The 12,403-nt window shown below is 39.2% G+C and overlaps 1 protein-coding gene across 3 annotated transcripts in view; it reads right to left on the bottom strand.

Moving 5' to 3' along the window:
• Positions 1 to 12,403, bottom strand: part of DDX4 (DEAD-box helicase 4) — a 69,529-nt gene that overhangs the window by 49,736 nt on the left and 7,390 nt on the right. For all 3 annotated transcript variants that reach the window (XM_021701864.1, XM_021701866.1, XM_021701865.1), the window contains exons 2-3: positions 10,999 to 11,059; positions 348 to 425 (exon numbers count right to left, since the gene is read on the bottom strand). In XM_021701864.1, coding sequence (XP_021557539.1) covers positions 348 to 425; positions 10,999 to 11,059 — 139 coding nt within the window. The remainder of the gene's footprint in view (positions 1 to 347; positions 426 to 10,998; positions 11,060 to 12,403) is intronic.

Raw genomic sequence — 12,403 nt, 5'->3', positions numbered from 1 at the left:
AAAAAGATTCTCCTCACCCAGATCTCTGAAGCTTTTACAAACATTCCTCCTATGCCAATTGTTGGATATCAGTAATCATAAACACATTAAGAAGTAGCTCTGTAAAGCAACTATCTTTAACCAATCAATTAAACCCATCTATTTTATCAATTTAACTATTTCCTACTATCCCAGAAAAGGAAAAAGCAAAAAGCAAACTGTTAATTGAAAAAATTATACACTCATTATTCCAAAATCTACTGTGCGGTGATTTATAACAGATTTAGCTTTGCACTAAACAGTCATAATAGTCTCTATTCTTTCCACCATTCAAGTTGATAAGATTCAGGAAAGACAAAGATACTTACCTCTGTTTCCCATACTCCTTCCAGAGGCAAATCCACTTCTCATGAAATGATTTCTTCGAGAAGGTCCATCATCCATTTCTAAATCAAGTAACAATTTGAAGCAAGTCAAAGTAAGTATCTTGGTGGTACACAAACTTTAAACCTTTTCAATGGGCCATCCCACATGACAAACGAAGAATTCTATAAGTCAATAAGAAAGACAAACAGCCTAGTAGCCTACTTAAGGTAGTTCTCCAAAAGAAAAATAAATGGTGACTAAATCTTACTCAGTTAAACAAAATGGAAATCAAAGGAAGGAGATAGCTTTTTTCAATCATATGATTGACTGGAAAACAGTTTAAGTTTGCTAATACCAAAAACCACCAAGGACACAGGGAAACAAGCACAAATCATATACTATAGTAAAGCCACAAACTATATCTTGATCCTAGCTTTAAGAGAATATACTTTTTGAAAGTATATTAATTTCTCCTCTGGATAAACAAACCAAATTGTCACAGAGAAACTAAATCAGTACTTAAATCTCTGTATCATGCCTAGATATAGTTTTATAGGTGAGCTCTACCAAACTCTCAAAGAACAAATCATTCCAATGACATATAACCCTCCCAGGAAAGAGAAAGAGGACTTATTCCCCAACTCATTCCACCAAGTCAACCTAACTTTGACATGTCAAGAACAGAAGAAAATCTCTCTTACTCACAAGGAGATGTAAAATCTCCATAACAATTATTAGGAAAACAAATCCAATAGGAAACTGAATAGATAAAACATTATGACCAACTGGGGTTTATTCCAGTATGCAAGAGTATTTTAACAACACAACATCTTAAAAAGGTAATTAACAATATTAACATATTAAAAAGAAAAAAAGTATCTCCAGAGATAAAAGTACATGAAGTAACTCAACATGATTTATGACTTAAAAACTTATAATTAGGAGGAAGAGGAGTAGGAGACCTGGATTTCGTCTGGTCCCAGGAATTCAGCTGGATGGGGATCAAACCATTCTGGACACCTACGAACTCAACAGGAGATCAAAGAAAAGAATAGCAACAACTCTCTGAACAGAAAAGCGAACACTTTCTGGAAGGTAGGACGTGCGGCGAAGTGAATCAGAGGTGATATTCTCGGGGATAGACGGCGGGGGAGGGGGCCGCCGATGGCCACTTCTGGCAAGTGATAGAGCAGTGGAGCTCAAAACCAAACTTTTAGAAGTCTGCTCCGCTGAGGGACGTCGCTCCAGTGGCTAAGCAGGTGGTGGAACCCTCACTGGGACAGTGTGGTCTCAGGACCCTCACAATCACAGAAAGATTGGGGGTGCCAGAGTGGGGCAGAGCTCCCAGGTATCGGAGCGAGAAAGCCGGCTGCAGAGACGGAGCCAAGGAGTGGGCACTCAGCTCGGGGTGCCACAAACCATGATCCGCGGCAGTCGGGCCACTGCTCTTCCAGCAGGGACCCAACAAGCGGCAGATCCGGGGAGACCCCCCTTCCTCCCCAGGGAGGAGCAGCGCAGGAACGCACCACAGGGATCTGCTGGGTTTGGAGACTCCACACGGGGTCATGTGCCAGAGAAGAAACACTCGGTCACAGGCCAGGTGAGCACGGAGTGCGACGGAGACGGGGGAGACGAGAGTGATTGACTCCTTCTATCTGGGGGCTCACTGAGGAGTGGGGCCCCAAGGTCTCGGCTCCTCCCAGGCAGAGATTGGGAGGCCGCCATTTTCATTCTTGACCGCCAAATCTGTAGGGAAAGCTTTCAGGGAACAAAAGCTACCAAGAGCAAACCCACCCGAGCAGATTACTTAGCCTGGCCCCTGACAAGGGCAGGGCAATTCTGCCTCCAACAAAGACACTTGAGAATCTCTGCAACAGGCCCCTACCCCAGAAGATCAGCAAGAACAGCCAGCCAAGACCAAGTTTACCAATCAATGAGAACAGCAAAACCCCAGAGCTAGGGGATTATAGCACATAGAATTCATGGCTTTCATTCTGGAAAACAGTATGGAGGTTCCTCAAAAAGTTGAAAATAGAGCTACCATACGATCCAGCAATTGCACTACTGGGTATTTACCCCAAAGATACAAATGTAGGGATCCAAAGAGGCACATGCACCCCGATGTTTATAGCAGCAATGTCCACAATAGCCAAACTGTGGAAAGAGCCAAGATGGCCACTGACAGATGAATGGATAAAGAAGATGTGGTATATATATATACAATGGAATATTATGCAGCCATCAAAAGGAATGAGATCTTGCCATTTGCAACGATGTGGATGGAACTGGAGCGTGTTATGCTGAGCGAAATAAGTCAATCAGAGAAAGACATGTATCATATGACCTCACTGATATGAGGAATTCTTAATCTCAGGAAACAAACTGAGGGTTGCTGGAGTGGTGGGGGGTGGGAGGGATGCAGTGGTGGGGGAAAGACATTGGGGAGGGTATGTGCTATGGTGAACACTGTGAATTGTGCAAGACTGCTGAATCACAGATCTGTACCTCTGAAACAAATAATACACTATATCTTAAAAAAAAAAAAAAAGAAGATAGCAGGAGGGGAAGAAGGAAGGGGGGGAAATTGGAGGGGGAGACGAACCATGAGAGACGATGGACTCTGAAAAACAAACTGACAGTTCTAGAGGGGAGGGGGGTGGGAGGATGGGTTAGTCTTGTGATGGGTATTAAAGAGGGGACATTCTACATGGAGCACTGGGTGTTATACACAAACAATGAGTCATGGAACACTACATCAAAAACTAATGATGTAATATATGGTGATTAACATAACAATAAAAAATTTAAAAAAATAATTCATGGCTTTTTCCCCATGATTCTTAGTCTTTCAAAGCTAATTTTTAAAATTTTCTTTATTTTTTTCTATTTCTATTTTTTTAGTTGAATTTTTCTTCTTCCCTTTTCAGCCAACATCTTATCAATTCCTTTTTTAAAATCTTTAATTTTCATTTTTACAGTCATTTTATCCCTTCATGGTATTTAACCTTATTTTTTGTGTACATATAAGTTTTTCTTTCTTTAAAATTTTGGGATACAGTTTCTTCAAACAGACCAAAATATCAGACAAATTAGATTTTAAACCAAAGACTATAATAAAAGATGAGGAAGGACACTACATCATACTTAAAGAGTCTATCCCACAAGAAGATCTAACAATTGTAAATATCTATGCCCCTAACATGGGAGCAGCCAATTATACAAGCCAATTAATAACAAAATAAAAGAAACACATTGACAATAATACAGTAATAGTAAGGGACTTTAACACCTCCCTCACTGAAATGGACAGATCATCTAAGCAAAAGATCAACAAGGAAATAAAGACTTTAAATGACACACTGGACCAGACGGATTTCACAGATATATTCAGAACATTCCATCCCAAAGCAAGAGAATACACATTCTTCTCTAGTGCCCATGGAACATTCTCCAGAATGGTTCACATCCTGGGTCACAAATCGGGTCTCAACCGGTACCAAAAGACTGGGATCATTCCCTGCATATTTTCAGACTACAATGCTTTGAAACTAGAACTCAATCACAAGAGGAAAGTCGGAAAGAACTCAAATACATGGAGGCTAAAGAGCATCCTACTAAAGAATGAATGGGTCAACCAGGAAATTAAAGAAGAATTAAAAAAATTCATGGAAACAAATGAAAATGAAAACACAACTCTTCAAAATCTTTGGGATGCAGCAAAGGCGGTCCTAAGAGGAAAGTATATAGCAATACAAGCATTTCTCAAGAAATAAGAAAGGTCTCAAATACACAACCTAACCCTACACCTAAAGGAGCAGGAGAAAGAACAGCAAATAAAGTCTAAACCCAGCAGGAGAGAGAAATAATAAAGACCAGAGCAGAAATCAATGAAATAGAAACCAAAAGAACAGTAGAACAGATCAACAAAACTAGGAGCTGGTTCTTTGAAAGAATTAACAAGATTGATAAACCCCTGGCCAGACTTAGCAAAAAGAAAAGAGAAACGACCCAAATAAATAAAATCATGAATGAAAGAGGAGAGATCACAACCAACACCAAAGAAATACAAACAATTATAAGAACATATTATGAGCAACTATACGCCTGCAAATTAGATAATCTGGAAGAAATGGATGCATTCCTAGAGATGTATCAAGTACCAAAACTGAACCAGGAAGAAATAGAGAACCTGAACAGACCCATAACCAGTAGGAAATTGAAGCAGTAATCAAAAATCTCCCAACAAACAAGAGCCCAGGGCCAAATGGCTTCCCAGGGGAATTCTACCAAACATTTAAAGAAGAATGAATACCTATTCTTCTGAAACTGTTTCAAAAAATAGAAATAGAAGGAAAACTTCCAAACTCATTTTATGAGGCCAGCATTACCTTGATCCCAAAACCAGACAAAGACCCCATCATAAAGGAGAACTACAGACCAATATCCCTGATGAACATGGATGCAAAAATTCTCACCAAAATACTAGCCAACAGGATCCAACAGTACATTCAAAGGATTATTCACCACGACCAAGTGAGATTTATTCCTGGGCTGCAAGGTTGGTTCAACATCCGCAAATCAATGTGATACAATACATTAATAAAAGAACAAGAAACATATGATCCTCTCAGTACATTCAGAAAAAGCAGTTGACAAAGTACAGCATCCTTTCTTGTTTAAAACTCTTCACAGTGTAGGGATAGAGGGTACATACCTCAATATCATAAAAGCCATCTCTGAGAAACCCACAGCAAATATCATACTCAATGGGGAAAAACTGAGAGCTTTTCCCCTAAGGTCATGAACATGGCAGGGATGTCCACTATCACCACTGCTATTCAACATAGTACTAGAAGTCTTAGCCTCAGCAATCAGACAACCCAAATAAATAAAAGGCATCCGAACTGGCAAAGAAGAAGTGAAACTCTCACTTTTTGCAGATGATATGACACTTTATGTGGAAAACCCAAAAGACTCCACCCCAAAACTGTTAGAACTCATACAGGAATTCAGTAAAGTGACAGGATATAAAATCAATGCACAGAAATCAGTGGCATTCCTAAACACCAACAAGACAGAAGAAAGAGAAATTAAGGAGTCAATCCCATTTACAATTGCACCCAAAACCATAAGATACCTAGGAATAAATCTAACCAAAGACGCAAAGATTCTGTACTCAGAAAACTATAGAATACTCATGAAAGAAATTGAGGAAGACACAAAGAAATGGAAAAATGTTCCAAGCTCATGGATTGGAAGAACAAATATTGTGAAGATGTCAATGCTACCTAGAGCAATCTACACATTCAATGCAATCTCCATCAAAATACCATCCACTTTTTTCAAAGAAAGGAACAAATAATCCTAAAATTTGTATGGAACCAGAAAAGACCCCGAATAGCCAGAGGAATGTTGAAAAAGAAAAGCAAAACTGGTGGTTTCACAATTCTGGACTTCAAGCTGGATTACAAAGCTGTAATCATCAAGACAGTACGGTACTGGCACAAAAACAGACACATAGATCAACGGAACAGAATAGAGAGCCCAGAAATGGACCCTCAACTCTATGGTCAACTAATCTTTGACAAAGCAGTAAGCAACGTCCAGTGGAAAAAAGACAGTCTCCTCAACAAATGGTGTTGGGAAAATTGGACAGCCACATGCAGAAGAATGAAACTGGACCATTTCCTTACACCACACACAAAAATAGACTCAAAATGGTTGAAAGACCTAAATGTGAGACAGGAATCCATCAAAATCCTTGAGGAGAACACAGGCATCAACCTCTACGACCTCGGCCACAGCAAGTTCTTGTGAGACATGTCTCCAAAGGCAAGGGAAGCAAGGGCAAAAATGAACTATTGGGACTTCATCAAGATAAAAAGCTTTTGCACAGCAAAGGAAATAGTAAACAAAACCAAAAGACAACCAACAGAATGGGAGAAGATATTTGCAAATGACATATCAGATAAAGGGCTTGTATCCAAAATCTATAAAGAACTTATCAAACTCAATACCCAAAGAACAAATAATCCAATCAAGAAATGGGTAGAAGATATGAACAGACATTTCTGCAAAGAAGACATCCGAATGGCCAACAGACACATGAAAAAGTGCTCAACATCACTCGGCATCAGGGAAATACAAATCAAAACGTCACACCAGTCAGAATAGCTAAAATTAACAGGTCAGGAAACGACAGATGTTGGAGACGATGCGGAGAAAGGGGAACCCTCCTACGCTGTTGGTGGGAATGCAAGCTGGTGCAGCCACTCTGGAAAACAGTATGGAGGTTCCTCAAAAAGTTGAAAATAGAGCTACCGTACGACCCAGCAATTGCACTACTGGGTATTTACCCCAAAGATACAAATGTAGTGATCTGAAGGGGCACCTGCACCCCAATGTTTATAGCAGCAATGTCCCCAAGAGCCAAACTATGGAAAGAACCTAGATGTCCATCAACAGATGAATGGATAAAGAAGATGTGGTATATGTATACAATGGAATATTATGCAGCCATCAAAAAATGAAATCTTGCCATTTGCAACGACGTGAATACAACTAGAGGGTATTATCCTAAGCAAAATAAGTCAATCAGAGAAAGACAATTATCATATGATCTCACTTATATGAGGAATTTGAGTAACAAGACAGAGGATCATAGGGGAAGGGAGGGAAAAATGAAACAAGACAAAACCAGAGAGGGAGACAAACCCTAAGAGACTCTTAATCTCAGAAAACAAACTGAGGGTTGTTGGAGTTGAGGGAGGTGGGAGGGATGGGATGGCTGGGTGATGGATATTGGGGAGGGTATGTACTATGGTGAGTGCTGTGAATTGCCTAAAACTGATGAATCACAGACCTATATCCCTGAAACAAATAATACATTATATGTTAATAAAAAATTTTTTTTTAAAAGTAGCTTAGCTTTTGGCACACAGTAAACAGGAAAGGGAAGGTGACATTACAAGGACAAGGACACAGCCAGAAAAATTAGCAATTCTCTAAACACCAACTTCTAATGTTTGCCAGGCTCTCTCCAAATATACAAGATGAGAACAGCCATGCTTAAGCTGGTTCAAATTTTAAAGCTATGCTGTGTAATACTACCATCCGTAGCCATATGTGGCCATTTAAATTCAAAATTAAGTTAATTAAAAATAAGCAAAATCGGGCGCCTGGGTGGCTCAGTTGATTAAGCGACTGCCTTCGGCTCAGGTCATGATCCTGGAGTCCCGGGATCGAGTCCCGCATCGGGCTCCCTGCTCAGCAGGGAGTCTGCTTCTCCCTCTCCTGCTCCCCCCTCTTGTGCTCTTTCTCTCTCTCACTCTCTCTCTCAAATAAAATCTTTAAAAAAAAAAAAAATAAGCAAAATCAAAACTTCAATTCCTCAGTTGTACTGATCAGTCACATTTCAAGTGTACCCTGTGGCTATATTAGTGCAATTAAAAAATATTTCCATCACTGCAGAGTTCTAATGAACAGCACTGGTCTAAGATTGGTAGTTCCCAAGCTGTGGCATAAAGATACCAATGGAAAAAGGAGTAAGGTGTTCAGTCATGTTTCCATCTTGAATCAGCATATAAAGCTGACTTCAATACAGTGGTACTCAAATACTTAAGAAAGTAACATATATAAGACACTGCAAGCTCTTAAGAGTCAACAGGAATTGTTTTACCCTCAAGTAACAGACTAAAATATCCTTTACTCAATTAATTGAAATTCCTGTATATGTTTCCCAGGATTTCTTCTATCTTTTGACATTTATATTACTTCACCACTACTGATTTTTTTTCTCTCTCTTCATCTGCTATAATTTCAAGTAACTCTTCATCTAACCCATATTGCACTTAAGATCCACATGATACTTGTCCATTTGGTTACTATAGTATCTAGATCCACACTTCTCCCAAATTCTATGACAAAAACCCAAATACTAAGATAGAAGGCCAAAAATTAAAATTACCATAGAAATAAGTGTGGGGGAGGCAAGAGGATAAATGATTTCCTAATAAGAGCATGGAATCTTGTATTATGAAACCTCACTCAAGTCAAGCAAATTTAATTAAACATGTACGAGCTATACTGTATTATGCCTATTAGTAAAGAAAGGGTCAAGAGTATAAAAGCTTTGTAAGCACTGTAACTGCTTAACTAAAACGCCTATGATGCTGTATCATGCAAGCCTTAGCCACACTTGGAATTGAGAATGAAAACCTGATATGGTTATATTCCTATATGGCTTCATCTATTTTAATAAATTTTCAACCATGTCTGGAGAGAAAAACAAATTCTCATTATACGTAATTTATTTCCCCAACAGTTATATGACCTGTTTGGCCAAATAAAATAAAGTACAATAGATCTAATCAAACAACACAAAGTACTGTCTCCTTCAACAAAAGCATTCTACATTGGTATACAGCTTTACACTTTACAAAATGACTTTATACCTCATTTGATCTTTATCCTTACAACAACCCTGTTAGGAATCAGGGTAGGTGTTGCCAAGTTTGTTTTTAGAAAAAAATGAAATTAAGTAAAAATCCCGACATAACAGAACCTATAGGTGCTAGGTCTAGAAGGCAGGATTTCCATCTCAAAACTGTGCTCATCTATACCCATTCCAAAAACAATTTAAATTATGTGAACTAACAGCAGACATAAAAAAGAAGAGTAAGCTAACACCCAAAAAGAAAAACTTAAGATCCAAGGAGTTTATTACCATCAATTCAAGATAGCTAATTGTTACTAGATGTGTGCAAGAAAATTATCATTTTAGGACCACAGATACCAGGCATAATGCTACATTAGGCCTTTATATATATTAACTAGCTTATTTAACACATATAAACATAAAAGGTATTATCCTCATTTTAAAAATGAGAAAACACATAGTTTAGAGAACCTAGGCAAATTCACCAAGGTCATCCAGCCAGTATGAAGCCTGGACTTCAATTTGAACCCAATTATCAGACTTAAACACCTACTTATTGAAGACCTGTACACATTCTCTACAGTAAATCTGTGAGAAGCACCTCGCCATCTCCAGATGGTAAATCAGAGGACGAAGTTAAAAATAATTTTGGAAAAGACCCCATTAGTCATTCAAATTTGAAAAGTAAAACAGAGGACAGGTACAATATTTTTAGGAGTTACAGAAAACAGCATGCAAAATTTTTAAAAAGCTCAACGTAGAGTCTTAAAATGATGGTCCAAAAATAGAAGGTTCTAATAAAGAATTAACCCATCTTGTCTTCTTTGCTATTAGCATACAGTCAAGAGGAAATAGGCAAATTACTCTCTTTCAGTTAATTTTTTTTAATCATTTTAGGGATTGCTGCTCTCACTTTCATGAATTTAATGATACGGCATCACTGAATTTTATCAGGTTCAATTCCCATCATAATAAATACATAGTAAGAGAAATATCAGTTAAAGAAGTCCATGATACTAATAAATGAAGTATAGCTATTTTTCTTTAGTGCTCTGAAGCCTATCAAAACAAATCAAAAGAAATAAAAATAAACTCCACTTAAAATGAAATTAGATTAATGAAAGCAATTCCCACTAAATGACCAAAGAATATGTCCCACATATAATCACATTTGGACCAGATCCAGGAAGGAGAAGCAAATTTTGAACAACTTAAAAAAAATCCACATATTTAACCCCCAAGCAAAAGAACAAAGAACTATGGTACTTCACTATGAGCTCTAGTTCTCTTGTAATCTTCCATCCTTTCTCCAGAGTGATCCGCTTAACCCAAGGTGAAAGGGAAGATGAGAAAGACTTGGTGGCAAAAGTTCTGAAACAACTTCTCAGTATTTAGGGCTGCCAGCTGTCCTAACTTCTAGTCCCCTTCATTATCCCAGGTAGCTCAAAAACTAAACATTTATAAATCATCAATGTTCAGTCTTCCAGAGATAATGTAATTATGAAAGTAACGTGCACAAGAATTGCCTGGGAATCTTGTTAAAATGTAGACTGTGGGGGCGCCTGGGTGGCTCAGTCGCTTAAGCAACTGCCTTCGGCTCGGGTCGTGATCTCAGGGTCCTGGGATTGAGCCCCGCATCGGGCTCCCTGCTCTGCGGGAAGCCTGCTTCTCACTCTCCCACTCCCCTGCTTGTGTTCCCTCTCTCTCTGTCAAATAAATAAATAAAATCTTTAAAAAAAAATGTAGACCGCGATGCAGTAGTTCTGGGTGGACCATTAGACTCTGCATTTTTTTTTTAAAGATTTTTTTTTTTTCATTTGAGAGCGAGCGAGCCTGCACAAGTGGGGCGGGGGAAGGCAGGGCCCGAGGGGCAGAGGGAGAGGGAGGAGAAGCAGACTCCCCGCTGAGCAGGAAGCCCGGCACAGTGCTCTATCCCATGATCCTGAGATCATAACCCGAGCCAAAGTCAGATGTTCAACCAAATTAGCCACCCAGGCACCCCTAGACTCTGCATTTCTAGGAAATTCACAGGTGACATCAATGCTACTTGTCTGTCAACCGCATTCCAAGTAACAATGTTCTAAAACATCCAAACAATAAATTCTCACAGAAATTTAACAAACACTCTTTACAAGATGTCTACTAATCTGCTCTTCATTCACTAGATGAAGCCATTTACCTTAAAAAGGGTTCCATCTTTTTGCCTTAACCCATACCTGATGATGAAGCTGGAGTCCTATTAAAAGTGTCTCCATTTGCTCCAGAAGAATACCTATCCTGTAAGAGGGAAGAAAAGATTCATTTTCTATTTTGAAAATAAAAATGCATCATCATAAATACTATAAAATTTTAATAACTGGGCTTTGTTCCAAACAAAACAAAGCAGACTAAGATTTCCGGGTCACTCATTACTTTATTAATTATTCCAAAATCTCTTCACTTTAACGCTGAATGCATAGCACTTTTTTTTAAGATTTTATTTATTTATTTGAGAGAGAGACAGCAAGAGAAGGAACACAAGTAAGGGGAGTGGCAGAGGGAGAAGCAGGCTCCCCGCTGAGCAGGGAGCCCAGGACCCTGGGATCTTGACCTGAGCAGAAGGCAGACACTTAACGACTGAGCCACCCAGGCGCCCCAAATGCATAGCATATTAACATATCACTTAAAACAGCGATTAGCAAACTAGAGCCATGAGCCAAATCTGGTGGGCCACCAGTTTTCACAAAGTTTTATTGGAACATAGCCACCCTCGTTCATCTAGGTATGTCTTTGGCTGCTTTCCCACCACAATAGCCAAGTTGCAACAGAGATCATTAAGCCTGCAAAGAATAAAATATTTACTATCTAGCCCTTTATGGGAAGAGTCTGCTGACATCTGACTTAAAAGTCTACCCCCATATACTTGAAAAGTATAATTAAGTATTATTATTAAATAAATAAAATCTGACCAAAGTAACACTGACTAAATCAATGCCTGCCAATATACAATATATTTTTTAAAGTTCAGTATTTCACAGTATACTCAATAATACTGCACAGAATAAAGTAGAACATAGAAGGAGATTAAGAGGTAACATTTTCTACAGCAAAGTACTACAGGTTTTTATTGTTAACACTTCAGTCGTGGGACGTGTGGGTGGCTGAGTCGGTTAAGCGTCTGCCTTCGGCTCAGGTCATGATCCCAGGGTCCTGGGATCGAGTCCCACATTGGGCTCTCTGCTCAGCAGGAGCCTGCTTGTCTCTCTCTTCCCTGCTTGTGCTCTCTCTCGCTATCTCTGTCACTATCTGTCTCTGTCCCTCAAATAAATAAAAATAAAATCTTTAAAAACAAAAACAAGGGGCGCCTGGGTGGATCAGCCGTTAAGCATCTGCCTTCGGCTCAGGTCATGATCCCAGGGTCCTGGGATCGAGTCCCACACTGGGCTCCCTGCTCGGCGGGGAGTCTGCTTCTCCCTCTCCCACTCCCCCTGCTTGTGTTCCTGCTCTCGCGAACTCTCTCTCTGTCAAATAAATAAATAAAATCTTAAAAAAAAAAAAACAAAAAAACACTTCAATTGTGTTGGAGCACCTGGGCAGCTCAACTATTAGTATTAGTTGGTTAAGTGTCTGCCTTCGGCTCAG

Source organism: Neomonachus schauinslandi, chromosome 7 (assembly GCF_002201575.2).
Source record: "Neomonachus schauinslandi chromosome 7, ASM220157v2, whole genome shotgun sequence".
Lineage (NCBI taxonomy): Eukaryota > Metazoa > Chordata > Mammalia > Carnivora > Phocidae > Neomonachus > Neomonachus schauinslandi.
The sequence above is the reverse complement of the archived record's forward strand: the minus strand, read 5'-3'. Positions and strand labels throughout refer to the sequence as shown.